Source organism: Sus scrofa, chromosome 15 (assembly GCF_000003025.6).
Source record: "Sus scrofa isolate TJ Tabasco breed Duroc chromosome 15, Sscrofa11.1, whole genome shotgun sequence".
In the NCBI taxonomy this organism is placed as follows: domain Eukaryota; kingdom Metazoa; phylum Chordata; class Mammalia; order Artiodactyla; family Suidae; genus Sus; species Sus scrofa.
Window position 1 is genome coordinate 137723444 of NC_010457.5, and position 15660 is coordinate 137739103.

The 15660-nt window shown below is 62.0% G+C and overlaps 1 protein-coding gene across 1 annotated transcript; it reads left to right on the plus strand.

The window, feature by feature from the left end:
- ERFE (erythroferrone) lies at positions 5064-15244 on the plus strand. Its single transcript, XM_005672349.3, has 8 exons — positions 5064-5313; positions 7662-7784; positions 8941-9043; positions 10534-10754; positions 10829-10937; positions 11025-11115; positions 11803-11881; positions 13558-15244. The coding sequence occupies exons 1-8, from the start codon at positions 5143-5145 to the stop codon at positions 13654-13656; spliced, it is 996 nt and encodes a 331-aa protein (XP_005672406.2). The 5' UTR covers positions 5064-5142; the 3' UTR covers positions 13657-15244.

The following is a 15660-nucleotide window of genomic DNA, read 5'->3' on the forward strand; positions in this document are numbered from 1 at the left end:
CTGCCGTTCCTCTTTGTGCGGAGCTGGTACCTAGTAGGACAGCCAGACTTGAAGCTGGTTCCTTGAAGAACGAAAGGCTGTGGTGAGAATCTTCGCGGTGGAAGGAGCCTCCTGTGCGGGATAAACCGCCCAGGCAGCCGTGGGACATCTTCAGCGCTAAGAGGCTGTCCCCGGAGCTATTTGGTCACAATCACATTTAGAAATGTGCTTCTTGGAGTTCCCGCCGTGGCTCAGTGGTAACGAACCCGACGAGGATCCATGAGGATGTGGGTTTGATCCCTGGCCTCACTCAGTGGGTTAAGGATCCAGCGTTGCTATGAGCTGCACTATAGGCCGGCAGCTGTGGCTCTGATTCAACCCCTAGCCTGGGAACTTCCATATGCCACGGGTGCGGCCTTAAAAAGCAAAAAATAAAAAATAAAAAATGTGCTTCTTACCAAAATGGCAGACAGGGCCATTGATACCTACCCTCTTACATTAAGCTGAGAGTCGGGCTAAGGAAGGCCTGATTTTTTTTCTTTTAAAATCAAACCCAGGCCTCCACAGTGACCCAAGCCACTGTAGTTGGATTCTTAACCCACTGTGCCACAGCTAGAACTCCTAATTTTTTTTCAGCTGCTCCCATGGCAGGTGGAAGTTCCTGGGCCGGGGATCAAACCCACGCCACAGCTGTAACTAGAGCCAGTGCAGGAACAATGCCAGATCCTTAACCTGCTGAGCCACCAGGGAACTCCAGTTAAGGCCTACTTTTTAAAATTAATCTCTTGGGGACTTCCCGTAGTGGCTCAGTGGTTAACAAGCCTGACTAGTAACCAGGAGGTTGCAGGTTTGATCCCTGGTCTTGCTGTGGCTATAGTGTAGGCTGGCAGCTGTAGTTCTGATTTGACCCCTAGCTTGGGAACCTCCATATGCCACAGGTGTGGTCCTAAAAAGATAAAAAAAAAAAGAAATATGAAATTAATCTCTTGAGGGTGTTCCCTTGTGGCACAGCAGGTTAAGGACCTGGCGTTGCCACAGTTGTGGTGCAGGTCACAGCCACCTCACGGGTTTGATCCCTGGCCCGGAATCTCCACATGCCATAGGCGTGGCCAAAAAAAGTTAATCTCGTGAAAGCATGGGAACAGCAGAAAATAACCCAAGAGACCCTCTGGGTAGAAGTGAGAGAGAAGGCTTCTCCCGTGAGAGCTGAGATGGCCCACAGTCCAGCCCAGCATGCACCTGCTGGTGCTCGGCACTGGCATGTGCCTGGCACGGAGCAGGAATTGAGTCAGTGCCCACTGCATTGCATTGAATCTGTGGGTTCTTCAGAGCTACTGACCTTAGGTTGTGGGGCTGGATCTGGACGAGGTTTCCTGTGGGGGTCCATGACCTTCGCCTCAGGTTCCGCACCTGTGCAATGGGAGCAATCACGTGATCTGAGGGTTAGATGAGGTCATGCTGGGCAGGCCCCGAGGGACAGCAGGGGCTGCTCGGCGGGAGGCCACACAGCGAGCTGCTTCAGGCTCCCACTGTTTCGGGGGGCGAAGGGAGCCTTATTCCCATGACTTCATCAGCCAAGGCCCTTCCCTTGGAGAGACGAATGGGAACAGCTTGACAGCGTCGGGCCACTGGGAAGCCAGGGCTAGGGCAGTGACACGAGGGCCCAAGAATGAGGATTAGATGTCAGCCAGGCACGAAGGCACTTGGGAGGCCACCTCCTGCTGCACTGGCCTCCTTCTGCGGCCACTCCAACACCTCCCCTGGGACCCACTACCTAACTCACCCTCAGATGCTGCCGCCTTTCTGGCCCACGGGATGCCGCGGGGGGAGGGGCGCCCAGGGTCGTCGCCGTCCTGCTTCTGGTCGTCCTTGACCTGTGTGATTCTCTGAGTGAGGGCTGTGTTTGGAATGCCACCCCAGAAACCCACAGGGAGCCCCACCTGATGGCCCAGGCCCCTGCGCTCTCCTGCCCTGGGGCCAAGCTGTGTCATCACCTCCGGATCGTGTTACAGGAGGCTGCAGCAGCCCCAGAACCGATTTGATTTGGGCCCTCCGGCAGGCCTATGACATCATAGGATGGGTCACTGTTTGGGAAAATAACGGTTTTTCACATGGCAACGGCTCCTGTCCTCATTGCTGGCTTCACGGGACCAGGGCTCCCCACTGGGAGGTGGCAGCCCTACCACGAGGATATCTGAAGGGTCACGCGCCCCAGATCCGGTCCCTCCCTCCCCACACACCCCCTGAGTTGCCCAAGGGGACAGCGCCTGGGCCCCAGCTTCCTGGGGTGCAGGTTGGGAATCACGGCATCCGGGACAGTCTGCCTGACGTGCTGCGGACAGGATACAGGCCAGCAACCCCGAAGCGGATCCCACCCATGAGCGCCAACAGCTGCTGTTGTACCCACTGTACAGAGCAGCACACTGAGGCTCGGAGGGCCGAGCACCCCCAAATGTACCTCCTCGGCCCAAAGCCTCTATCTTCAGGTAGGTCTGAGCCACACACACCCCCAGCCGGGACAGGGCGCGATGAGCCTCCCTGCTCAGACAGCCTGGAAGGCAAGCGGGCCTCGCTCGCCACAGCCCCCCCATGGGCTCAGCACATCCTGGAGCAGCCCCTGAGGACACACATGCATTAAGCCCAGCTCTCAGGCAAGAAAAGTGATTCCAAGAAGCTCCAGGACAGCCTGGCCACGCTCAGGTGGAGGGTATAACCAGGCGAAGCCCTTTCCCACCATGTCCGGCTGCCCCCACCCCGTGCCAAGGCATTCCATCCCCCCAGGAGGGGAAAGCTCTGTGCACGAGAGCCCTGGTTCATGAGTGGCAGCCACACGCCTTTCCCTGGGCTTCCCTCGAAGCCAGACCCCCGGCAGGAAACCCCCCACCTAAGGGGTACCTGTCTCAGGGGAAAGAGCTGCATTTTCAGTGACCCTCAGAATGGCCACGTGGCTCGCATCTTGCATCATCAAGAATAGGAAAGACCCTGACAGGCAGAATATGTGGCTGCAAAGATATGACCATGCCCGGTGGGCAAGGGTCCCAGGCTTGAGCCCAGGCTTTGTCCCTGGCCGGCCCCCACCTCACTGGGCAAACCAGTGGGGTCCGTGGGAAGCGAATGAGAGGCTGGATGTGGACAAGATTTTTCAGGAACATGAAGCTTCGTCTCCTGAGCACAGAAGCCCCTCTCTGCCAGTGGATCTTAGGTTTCAGCAGAGAAAACACCACACACACGGCATCCAATGGTCCCGAATAAAGTCTCCCCCCCCACAAAAAAAACGAAACTGAACAAAATCGTAATACCTAACACTAAAGCACACACCCTGCACATACACACACATCACGACAAACTTCCAATGCCCGGCTTCCTAACAGCTGTTCCTTGTGGGACCAGAAATGAGAAGTCACCCAAGAAATCCTGAGTCCTTTGAGGGCCTACCAGCAGAACCATCTAAGAATTTGGGAGCAAATGTCCTTATTTGTAAACAAAACTGATGAATGATAAAAAACAGCTGAAGTAAGTCCTTATACCTTGTTGATTACGTATCATAGAAGCCAGTGTTTCTCCCATGTCTTCTAGGAGAGCTACAATCTCTACAGGAATTTCAGTGCCTTTATTCCGATGCTTGTCCCCTCCCCTGCCAAAAAAAATTGTATAAAGACAATTTATACAGCTCTGTCTTCAGCCAAGACGGAACTCCTTGGCTGTTCTCCTCTGCCTTAGTTAAGTCTCATTGAGTGAGTCTAGGGGACACACTGGCCACTGGGGGAAACACATTCTCAGGGTAGGAAGGATATTCCTCCCCACCCCCCAAAAACTACCACCTTCCCCCCTCTTAGAGAAAAGAGGAGGAATTACAGAAAGCAATTAGCATCGAATACCAGGTTTTTACTGAAATATGAAGTTTTCCCTTCCCCAGAAGCAGTGCCGGAGTGGGGGGACAGTAGGTGACAGGATGAGCTCCTGAGTAGGATGAACTTGGGGAGTTCTTGGGGCCTCCGCTCTGAAATAGGACAGGGGAGGTCTCCTCTCTTCTTAGAAGAGGTGACAATTGTCCCTTGGTGAGGGCGGCAGGCCCTTGCAAGGTGCATTTCTGAGCCGTGCTCTTCCGCGGAAGCCCCTGTATAAAATGCACTCCCCCCCCCCCAAGTGCCGGCAGCTCAGGAGAGCCACGCAGGATCCCAGGGCACCACCCTCGCCATTACGCAGGGCAGAAGCAATGAGCACGTAGGAGAACAAGGGAGCCCAGGGAAGGGTGTGGGCGCTGGCTCTTTTCAGGGAGGAGCGTGGAGCTCAGGCCTGCGAGGTCTGGTGCACCGAGTGCCCGGCGCGTATTCCGGTGGGCAGTCTGGACCCTGGTCCGATCTTCCCCTGACACCCTTCATGGTCCAGAGAGGGCTCAATCCTCCCAGTCCGGGCCTCCCGTGCACCGGCTTCGGGGCAGGGCGGCGGTCCCCGGTTGTACCTTGGCTCCATGCGCCCCGCCCCCACCTTAGACCCCTGCAGGTGCGCCCCGTTGGAGAACAACAGCGTATCCCTGAGGTCAGGGCACCCTAGCCTTGGGGAGAAGGCTGCCCGGGAAGGAAGGGGTCACCGCCTGGGAGAGAGGAGCCAAGGAGCATCCCTGACGGCCTTCGGTACTCAACCTAACACGCAGGGCCCGGCCAAGAGAATGGGGAGGAGGCGTCTCCAGGTCCCCGCAGAAGGCGCATGGGATAGGGAGGGCAGACGTGATGCCCCCGGGCGGGGAAGTGGGGGCGCTGGACAGCGCGCAGGGAGGGACCGGGAGCCGCGAGCTGGAGCGGAAAAGCGCTGAACAGGAGGGGGGGCTCAGGCCGCCGCCAGCGAGCTCCCCCAGCCCCCTCCTCCCCGAAGTGTGTTCCTCACACCCCCTTTATCTCGCGCCTTCCTTTCCTAACCCCTGCCCGGTGCCGCATCCCCACTGCAGCGCCCCCCTCCCTCCTTGCCCGGGTCCCCAGCTGCCCCGCCCCCGTCCCTGCCGGCACCGGGTCCCCAGCTGCAGCGCGCGCGGGAGCCGGGAGGGGGCGCGGGGCGGCGGTGCGCGCCCTCGGGGCGAGGCGGGGGATTCAAGCGCGTTATAAGGCGCGGAGCCGGAGACAGCTTCCCAGACGCCGCGCTCGGAGACCCGAGGCATCTGCCGCCCACATGGCCCCCGTCTGCTGCCTCGCCGGAACCCTGATGCTCGTGTACGCCGGCCTGCTGGCCGCCGCCGCGAGCCTCGGCTCCCCGGAGCCCGGCGCGCCTTCGGGGAGCCGCGACCGCGAGGAGCCCCCGCCCGGGAACGAGCTGCCCGCGGGACCCGCTGCCCTCCCGTCGGTAAGAAGCCGCCCGACTTGCCGGACCCCAGCGCCCCGGAGACCTCCGGGCCTCGGTTTGCCTGCCGGGAGCCCGCACCTCCTGAGCTCCCGGGCGCCCCGAAGGCGGAGCGGGGGCGGGGGGGGCCGCTTAGTTCAGGCGCGGCGTCCCGAGCAGGGACCTGGGCTCGCTTGGGTGTCCCCCTTCGTAAAGTGGGCATGAAAACCGCTTAGCTTGCTGGAGAGCCGGGAAGTCTGGAGGCTGCCCCACTGCACAGCCCTAAGCTGGAAAGGCCAGCCTTGACCTTGGCTTTGCGGCTAGTTCTTCAGCATCGAAGGGAAGTTCTGCTAGACCAGGGGGAAATGCCTTTTCCTCTGGGACTTCTAAGGTGGGAGGTGAGCAGAGTGTAAATAACTCCATCGTCCTGAAACTGGGAAGAAGGCATTTGTAGCAGTGTCAGCAAGTTACTGGCCCCCATCTATTTGGTGCAGTTCTCTCTGAAAAACAAAAACTGTCTTTCCTGCCAGGTGGAGGGGGCGGAAGTGGGAGGGGGTGCAGGGCCCCCAGTGGCCCGTGATTTCTGGCTGGGTAAGGTCACATTTAGCTCTGCCCTGCTCTTTCGTTCCCTGGGCTACAGAGGATGGTGGTCAGGTTGGGGCGGGGGCCTTCAGAGGAGCCCTCACTCTGGGTGGGGCACTCGCAGGAGGCGCTTTGAGTTTCATTCTGAAGATGCCTCTGGGTGGTGCAAAGGGCAGAGCGTCGCTGGGGCCTCAGGCCCCTACCTCTGCTCTCAGCATCACACTGGGAACCTCGATGCCCCCCCCCCCACGAAGAACACCCCACTAGACAGGTGAAGGTGGCAGCCAGCCCTGCCAGCTCTGTGGGAGCGCCCCCCTCCCCCCCGGAAGCCCTTGTTCCCACCTCCCCTGGACTAAAGGTGAACCTCCCCAGGTAGCCAAACACCCCCCCTTGGGGGGGGCAGGGTTGTGGGGGTTGGCGGTGGCAGCCAGGAAGCAGGGAGGCCTCAGGTGCTTCCAGGTGGGTTCTGGACTTGAACCCTCATTGGGGCCAAGGCAGCACCAGAGGCTCCCCAGCTCTTTTCTGCGAGTCTCTGGAGGCTGGAGACCACGGGTGGCCATGGCAGTGTCAGACACCCACTCGCACTGCCTCAGGCCCACTTCCCAGGCCACCGGACCCCTGTGGTTCTGCCTCTTTCTGTTCCCCCAACCAAACTGGGGTCTGGGTCCCTCCATAGGTCCAGCTGGGAGGGCCAGCTCGACCCGCCATCCTGCCACGTGCTCCCCCAAGGGCAGTGTGCGGCTGTGCGGTGGGATCACAGGTCCTGGTGTCCGGGGAGAGGAACCAGCGGGGCAGTGGCTTGCGGGGCCCAGCCCCCTGGGAGATGGGGAGAAGCCTCGGGCGCCCTGAGGCCTCTGTCCAGCGCAATCTCCTCCATCATGGAAGCCCCATCCCGCATCACAGCACACTGGCTCCCCACGGAAGGCCGATCCCGGCAGAGTGGCTAGGCGTCCCCTGGGTCTGCCTCGGCCGGAAGGGCCTGGCCGGCTCCAAGATCCCTGGGGACTCCCATCAGCCACTGGACTCGGCCCCCATGACCTCGTCTAAGCCCTCTTAAGCCAGTGTCCTCCTCGGCTGGCAGCCTTGCCTGCGGCCCCGACTGACCAAGGCCCACGGCCCACAGGGCCAAAGCCTCATCCTGGAAGGCGCCTCCTGGCAATCTCCTCGGGGTCAGGACTGCTCAGAATGCAGCACTAGGGGAAGAGATATTTCTGGAATCATCGCTGTCCTTGCGTCTTAGCAGCCCTGAGCAAGGTGTGTGCCACACCCCGTTGCACGGGCCTCAAGTCATGACACCTCAGTGCTGCACGCCTCCCCCAGGTCCCCCCACCAGCCCTGGACTGTGAGCCTCGGCAGCCCTCAGGCGGAATTTGCCTCCCTGGAACTTTGGACCGTGGCGGTTGCCTGGGGGCTGCTTCCTGAGTACCAGTGCCCCATCCTCCGACTCCAGGAAGGCACCCTCCCTGCAGCTCCTGGGGAGGGAGGCTGGAGAGGCCTGGGCGCCCAGCAGTGCCAGGTTCCCAGCTGCTCTCAAGCCTGGCACCCGCCTTCTTCTGCCCATGTCCAGGGTCCTCTTCTCCCACTAAGTCCGGGCTGCCGGTGGCCTGTTCCCCAGGGTGTGTGCTCCGTGCGCCAGGAGGAAGGGGTTGGGGGCTGTGCTCTCTGGGAGGGCACCTCTGTGGACAGTAACAGGGGTCCGTGGGGGCCAAAGCCGAGTCCACGCAGTGACCTCCTGCACAGCCGGCGCCCCCCGGGGAAAGCCCGCCAAGCCGATGGTGGCTGTGTTCCAGGAACCCGCGGCGGAGCGAGCGCATGGCATCGACCCCCGAGATGCCTGGATGCTCTTCGTCCGGCAGAGTGACAAGGGTGTCAACGGCAAGAGGGGGGGCAGAGGCAAGGCCAGGAAGCTCAAGGTGAGCCCAGGAGCCCCAGGCTGTGTGTGTCTGTATGTGTGTGCGTGTGAGAGAGAGCGCCTCCACCTGCGGGCCTTTCCTCGAACCCCCAGAGCACCAGCATCAGCCCCACACCCCTTGCAAGCCCCCACTGGGCACCCTGAGCTTTTCCAACAAGCACAGACCCTCACCCTCGGGTCACAAAAGTGTCCAGCCCGGGCCCAGGTGACCCTGAGTTTGGGCTCTGTTCCAACCATTTTCCCTGCACCTCTAAAGTGCCAGGCAGCCTCGCTGGCTCCCCCTTTTCTCTTCCCTCTGCATCCTGGCGTAGGAAGCCTGGTAGGGCATTCAGGGACCCAGCTGGAGCCTACAGCGGGGCTGGGGTGACATGGACTGGATCCTAGTAGCTGAGGGACACGGGTCCCTGGCAGCTTCTGGGTCCCACTCTCATTCAGCTTGGCCAGGGACCTGGCCCCTGGTTCCGATGGCCGACTCCTGCCTTGAGCCCCAGGAGGGCTGTGTCCCCTTGGGGTGCCCTGGTCAGGGAGGTTCTGCCCTTATGGAGCCCGGGCCTCACTCTGCCCCGGATCTGACCCAGCAACAGAGGGCCAGGCTCTGGGCCTGAGGCACCGGGGCTGCGGGGCTGTCTCCATGGCCTGACCCGTCACCCTCAGACCCTCTGAACCGCCTCGCTCTGCCCCACGCTGATCTGGGGGCTCCCCCCTGCTCCTCCCTGCAGAGGACTTCCTTGCTCCTGGGTTGTGTCCCAGCGCAGCTCAGGGTGGGCTCCTGGGGACCCCAGGCTCTGGGGCTGGGCCAGGCACGGGGGGACTGGCCAGTGGTGCAGTGACAGATCTTGAGATTCAGAAGCAGCCTGGAGTGTCCCTCCCTCCCCTCCTCCTGCATCAGGAAACCAGCTCCACGGCTGGCCGCAGCCCTCTGCTCCGCCACCCATGTGCCCCGTCCTGCCCCCAGCCCTGTCCCCAGGGGCCCCACCACCCCAGCCGGCCTGCAGCTTTCCCTGCCTTCTCAGAGGATCCCCTGGAGGCTGACCTCCACCGCAGGGGTCAAAGCAGGGCCCCCCTTGCCGGCCTTGGTGGCAAGACCTTGCAGAGGAGGAGCCCAGGGTCCCCGGCCTGCCTGTTCAGGTGTCCTCACTCTCGAACTTCTCTTTCAGCTCGGCCTGCCAGGCCCCCCTGGGCCCCCCGGCCCGCAGGGTCCCCCAGGCCCTATCCTGCCACCTGAGGTACTGCTGAAGGAGTTCCAGCTGCTGCTGAAAGGTAGGGGTGCCACCCACCCAGACACACCTCCTGTGCGAGCAGGCGGGGGGAGCATCCCGGAGAAGCCGAGGTGGGCTAGACCTCGGTCTGTCCACCTGTCTTCCAGGAGGTCCCTTCTCCGGGGCTGGGCCTGGGTCAGGGCCATGGGTCAGGAGCCGGGCGAGGGGGAGTGTGGTGAGGAGGTGGGTTCACAGAGGAAGGTGGACTTGGCCACTTTGTGTCAGTAGGTGGTTGGGGACCAGCATCCATGCCTGACTTGGGAGTTGGGTGAGCCTAGCAAATATCCAAGCCTGTGCCCCCCAAGAGAGGACCGCAAAGGAGGGATCGGGGCTCCTTAAGTTTGCAAAGTGCTCCTCTGATCCCCACAGTGACCCCAGGGGGAGCTGAGCCCGACCCCTGTGATGCAGGCCCCTTCCTTCCCCTCCACTGCCTCTGCCCCTGCCTCTTCCCCCCACAGATCTCAGCTGCTGGCTGCAGAGCCCCCTGGGAAGGCACCAGGAGGCTGCCCCCATGGGCGGGAGGCAGGGGGGACAGTGTCAAGGGGCAGCACAGCGGGGAGCAGGAGGGGCAGCTGAGCTGGACGCCGCAGGGGGAGAGAGCCGTATTGAGCCCAGGGGGAGTACCCAGGGGGCTGGCCCTGTGCTGTGGCAGGTGCTGGAATTGCAGCTCAGGGAATTTACTAGAGTTAGTGTCCTTAAGAGCTACTGTGAGGGAGTTCCTGTCATGGCTCAGTGGTTAATGAATCCGACTAGGAACCATGAGGTTGCGGGTTCCATCCCTGGCCTCGCTCAGCTTAACCTTGGGTTAAGGAATGGTGTTGCTGTGCACTTTCGTGTAGGTTGCAGATGTGTCTTGGATGCAGCGTTGCTGTGGCTGTGGTGTAGGCCGGCGGCTACAGTCTGATTAGACCCCTAGCCTGGGAGCCTCCATATGCTGCACGTGTGGCCCTAGAAAAAATAAACAAACAAAAAGAGCTACTGAGAGTCTTTTCCCCCTTGGATGTAATGTGCTATTCGTTTAAATAGACCAGCTCCAGCGGCCCGTGAAACTTCCCTATTACTTCCAGTATAGCTGCAATAATTATTTCTTTATACTCAGCTGCTTTCGCAAAATGCCCAGTCTGGCTTCTAGGACTGCCTTCCCTGACACGATAACAATGTAAACAGAGAAAAAGCAGCAGCGGGAGGGGGGACGTGGGGTGGGGTAGGAGAGAGCGGGGAGGCAGGAGAACCAGCGCCTTGGGTATCAATCAGCCCCTGGGCTGCCCGCTAGCCAAAGCGTGAAAGGAAACAGGAGCAGCCGCAGGATCAGGAAGCCGTTTCCGAAGACCCTGCAGGCCAGGGCGGTGTCCCCTGGATCCCAGAGGGCGGCTCCAGGGTAACCGGTAATGGTCCCCGGCGCTCTCAGAAGCGCCGGGGTTTTGGGGAGCCGGACCGGGACGCGGAGGGGCGGAGGGGGGTCCGGCGCGGCCACTGCTCGATCTGTGCCAGGCGCCGTGCGCACGCGCGAGTGCGCAGAGCCCGCGCCCTGCCCGCGCGGCCCCGCGGAGGACGAGGAGGACGCGGGGGGCGCGGGCGTGCTGGCGCTGCTGGCTGCGCCCCTGGCCCCCGGCCCGCAGGCGCCGCGCGTCGAGGCCGCCTTCCACTGCCGCCTGCGCCGGGACGCGTCGGTGGAGCGGCGCGCGCTGCACGAGCTCGGCGTCTACTACGTGGTGAGTCTGGGCCCGCGGCCGGGGCGGCCCGGGAGGGCGCGGGGGGCCCGCGGTGACCGGCCGTGTGCCCGCAGCCCGACGCCGAGGGCGCCTTCCGCCGCGGCCCCGGCCTGAACCTGACCAGCGGCCAGTACACGGCGCCCGTCGCCGGCTTCTACGCGCTCGCCGCCACGCTGCACGTGGGTGAGGCCCGGCCCCGGGGCGGGGAGGGGGGCGCCCCGCCGGCTCGGTTCCCGCCGCCCCGTGACCACCGCCCGCGCCTCCCCGCAGCCCTGGCGGAGCAGCCGAGACGGGGGCCGTTGCGCCCCCGGGACCGCCTGCGCCTGCTCATCTGCATCCAGTCCCGGTGCCAGCACCACGCGTAAGTGGGCGAGGGCGGGGCGCAGCGGGGCTCCCGCCTCCTCCCTTGGAGGTTCCCCCATCGAAGGCCAAGTGTGCGTCCCGCCTGCCAGCGCGAGCTTTCCAGACCCGGACTCAGGGCCTGGGGGCCTGGCCTCTCCCTCTGCCCATTCCCCCAGGGGACTGACAGCCATGCAGCACCCTGAGGCGCCAGGTCCTCAGAGGCCTTTCCTGACCCTGTGCAGCCAGGGGCTGCTCCTTCTGTATCCCCAGCACCCAGAAGAGCCCCAGCACAGAGCAAGTGCTCGGCACAATAGTTGCAGAAGGCAGGCACGAATGAAGTTCAGAACCTCTGGCTGCTTTGGAAAGCCCTCCCGGGACTGGCCTGAACCCAGCCTCCCCGCTGCCACTCCCGCACCTCCAGTGCCAGCGGCCAGTGTCTTGTTTCCCATCAGAGCCAAGGCTTGCTGCCCCTGGAGGTGGCCCAGGCCTGCCTTTCCTGGCCTTTGCAGCACCCCTTCAGCCTTGGGCAGGCCTGGCCTTCCTCCTGGGGACCCCGTTTGGATACCCCTCCACCAGAGACCTGGTCAAGACAGGCACTTGGCACTGGGCCAGGGTCAGCTGCTGGGGTGATTGTGAGCAAGGGTGGGTGAAGTTGGTGGGTCTGGGGCAGGGGTCTCGGGCGACCCTCTTTCTCTTTTGGCCACAGCTCCCTGGAGGCTGTCATGGGGCTGGAGAGCAGCAGCGAGCTGTTTACCATCTCGGTAAACGGTGTCCTGTACCTGCAGGTGTGTGCTCGGCTCTGGGGGACCGCCACCTGGGCCCAGCTGTGGGGCTGACCAGGCAGGGAGGGGTGCTGGTGGGTGCCGAGGAACCGTGTGTCTCCAGGTCCCGGGAGAGGGCCAGGGCCGGGCAGAGCTCTCACGCTAGTCTGGCCAGAGCCAGGCCGCCACCAGGTCGCCTCTCCCCAAACCTGGCCCCGCAGATACCAGTCCTTAGCCGCCGCTCTGCTCCTCAGTGTCCTGTTTTCAGACCGCCCCAGCGCCCCACGCTGAGCACGGCTGCTCCTGGCCCTTCAGAGGGACCCAGTGGACAGCAGAGGGGTGAGGGGCCAGCGATAGAGGTCAGCTCCTTGTCCGGGATGACGTCACGACATCCTGGCCCATTGAGACCGTGGGAAGCAGATGTGGTTGTTTCTACACAAAACCCCGAGAGAGAGTCTCTTTCTAGAACCGTGGGGATTTGGGAAAGTGCTTGAGAAATTGATGAAAATGTGGGACTTCCTAAAAAAAAAGAAAAAATGTAGGTGCAGATGTGTGGAGGAACAGCGCCCATGTAAACAGCACCCACCAGGCTGGGCGGTTCTAAGCCCTTCCCAGAAATGACGCGTTTGATTCTCCGGGCACTTGTTTATCACTTCTCTGTGACAAACAAAACACGGCTGGCGTCGTGAGGATGCAGGTTCAATCCCTGGCCTCGCTCAGTGGGTTAAGGTGCTGCAGTGTAGATCACAGACGTGGTTCGGATCGGGCGTTGCTGTGGCTGTGGTGTAGGCCGGCAGCTGCAGCTCTGATTTCACCCTTAGCCTGGGAACCGCCATATGCTGCAGGTGCGGCCCTAAAAAAAACCAAAGCAAAACAAAACAAAACAAAACAAATAAGGGAACTAAGGCACAGAAGGTTGAGTAATTTGCCTAAACTCACACAGCAAAGCCTGATTGGAGGTTCAGCTGTGGCCGCAGGCGGCCGTGGGTGCTGCAGTGTGTTTAGGGGCCTGGATCCAGGCACTGCTGCTCAGACTTAAATAGCACATGGTGTGCCTGGGGTCTTAGGCCGTGAGGCCCAGATTCTGGGTTTCTGGGAGTTTCCAGCAGGTGTGTCTCTGCTGGTGCCCGGACCACATTTGGAGCAGCCAGGCCAGAGTACTGGTCCCACAATGGCTCTAACACACGGGTGTGGCCAGGCCTGTGAAGGAAGGGGCACCCTTTCAGGCTTCAAGTGCAGCCAAGAAACCTGTTTGACTTTTTTGTTTTGTTTTGCCTTTTCTAGGGCCGCTCCCACGGCATATGGAGGTTCCCAGGCTAAGGGTGGAATCGGAGCTGTAGCCGCCGGCCTACACCACAGCCACAGCAACGCGGGATCCGAGCCGCATCTGCGCCCTACACCACAGCTCGTGGCAACACCGGATCCTTAACCCACTGAGCAAGGCCAGGGATCGAACCCTCAACCTCCCGGTTCCTAGTCGGATTTGTTAACCACTGCACCACGACAGGAACTCCAGACACCTCTTTGGCTTTTGAACCCCACTCTGGCCCTGAGCAGAGACTTGTTCCCACACACGTGACCTACAGGGAGCCCATGGGCGCAGGGGGCGGATGGAGACAGGGAGAAAGCACCCGAGTAGGTCTGAGACTCTGGGTGTGCGCAGGCGGGCAGCACCCGGGCTGACTCTGCCCTCCCCGCAGATGGGCCAGTACACCTCCGTCTTCCTGGACAACGCCAGCGGCTCCCCCATCACTGTGCGCAGCGGCTCCCACTTCAGCGCTGTCCTCCTCGGTGTGTGACCGGCCACCCCAGGCCCTCTCGCCGGGCGAGCGCGGCAGGAGTGCACACAGTCTCAGGGCAGAGGCGCTGAAGAGCTCACACTGGCCACCGCAGTTCAGCCCACAGAGGACCACCGGTGGGGGACGTGCGAACCCTCCCAGGGCTGGGCGTGACTTTAGGGTGCCATCTCTTAAAGGGGGAAGCCCTCTTGGGCTGTTAGCTGGGGAGCACTCGCTTTGTCCCTACCTGGCTGCAGACCTGGGCCCCTCCCAGCCCCATCGGGCAGCTCACCCATCTTCCCGTGTGTTCTCAGGGGCCCCCTGTGGGGGTGCCAGCACTCAGGGGAAAGACCGCCCAGCCTGCCCAGGGTCCCCTTGTGGAGGGGGGCAGGCTGCTCTGGGCTGAGGGACTTCCCAGGGAAAGCCAGGTGTATGGCCCGCCCAGCTTGGTGGCAGCCTTCTCACTGCCCCCAGTCCCTACCTGCGGCTCCTGGTCCCCACCTGCCCCTCTCCCCGGCCACACCTTTAGCCTGCCATGGTCCTCAGGGCACCGTGTGGCCTGAGTGACCTTAGCACCCAAGCCTCTCCTTGTAGCCATGGCCATAGAAGCCTCGCTTGCAAGCTCCCCCCGCCTTCCCACCAGGAGCTGCGCTGCCACCTCTGAGAATTGTCCCCTGAACAAGGTCCCTTTGCCCGCGCCCCTGCGGCTCTGGCTGACAGCCAGGAGCCACCCATCCGATGAGAGAGTGGAACGCCCTTGCAGATGAGGGACAGACGCACGCTCTCGCTGCCCAGCCGTGGCCTGGCCGGGTCCCTCCAGCACGGGGGCTGGAAGCATCTCCCCCACTTGGGTGGCGACGTGGCTCCAAGCTCGGATGGGTGGAGATGGTGCTGAGAAAAAGCTCATCTCGGGAGGGCCGGGTCCCGGGTCCTCTGCTGCTGCGGCAGTGATGGGGTGGGGGTGGGGGGGGCTCTCTGTGCAGAGAAGGGTCTCTGGGAGTTTCTGCAGTTTCTTCCAAGATGGAGGCCCCGACCCCACCTTCTGGGGAGGTCCTCCCAACCCCCGTCCCTCCACACGGAACAGGCTACGGGATGTCCTGGGACCAAGCTGGCCCGGCCAGGGTGCCTGCAGGCCTGAGAAGGGGCAGTGGCTGCAGTCACCTCTCACCTTAGCCCAGCTGGCCGCGGGGCGAGCAGGTGACGAGGGCCAGGCCTGCTGATCGCAGGAGCACTAAGCTTCCATCTCCACCATGAGAATCCAGCCTCTCCCCCCAGCCGGGGAGCGGGCGCAGCACACACAGACCACTCTGTGCCCTCTGGCAGGCCGGGCACAGTTCTCAGTAGGACTCGTACCCACCCTACCAGGAAATGCCAGCTGGTGGGTGTCCTGCCTCCCCAGCTCTGTGATAAAGGGGGTGTGGCCACGCCCTTTTCTGGATTTCACTTTGGGTCCCGTGGGCAGACACTTTAGAGCAACAACCTTTGACCCTCGAAAAGCCAGATCTCTTCCTTTTCTCAGTGTGAGTGTGTTACACAGCAAGTTATTCAGGTATTTATCGTGTAATAGTGCCAAGTGGGATCTATTTATATATAAATAGACAAAACTGACCTTCTGGGGGAATTGTTTTTGTGATTATACAAAGTTACAGGAACAAAGGGCAAACCTTAAAACAGACACTTAAATCATTTAGACGGGACGACGGATGGAGGTGTGAGTGCTGGGGGTTCAGGGGGCAGAAGGACGGCCTCCAGCCGTGGAGACCCTCCGACCCCATGGAGCAGGTGGCGGGGGGGGGGGGGGGGCGCGCCTGGCCAGAGACAGGGGCACTCTGGGAATTAGGGCCACAGGGCCACAGACGGGCGCCTGGCTTGCTGCTGGAAGGAGTTCATTGAGTAAATAGTTCCATGTCCCAGTTCTGAGACGCTGAGGTGCTTTTCTTCAGCGATGGGGCCCTGCATCGTCCCCGCACTCAGCAAAGGGAGGGAGGCCGGTCCACCAGCAGAACGCAGGCGGCGATAAGGCCG

Coding starts and splice junctions, on each gene's coding strand:
- ERFE (XM_005672349.3), top strand. CDS start 5,143: ATGGCCCCCGTCTGCTGCCTCGCCGGAACCCTGATGCTCGTGTACGCC. Junction 7,785..8,940: donor GCAAGGCCAGGAAGCTCAAG/GTGAGCCCAGGA, acceptor CTTCTCTTTCAG/CTCGGCCTGCCAGGCCCCCC. Junction 11,116..11,802: donor TCCCGGTGCCAGCACCACGC/GTAAGTGGGCGA, acceptor TTTTGGCCACAG/CTCCCTGGAGGCTGTCATGG.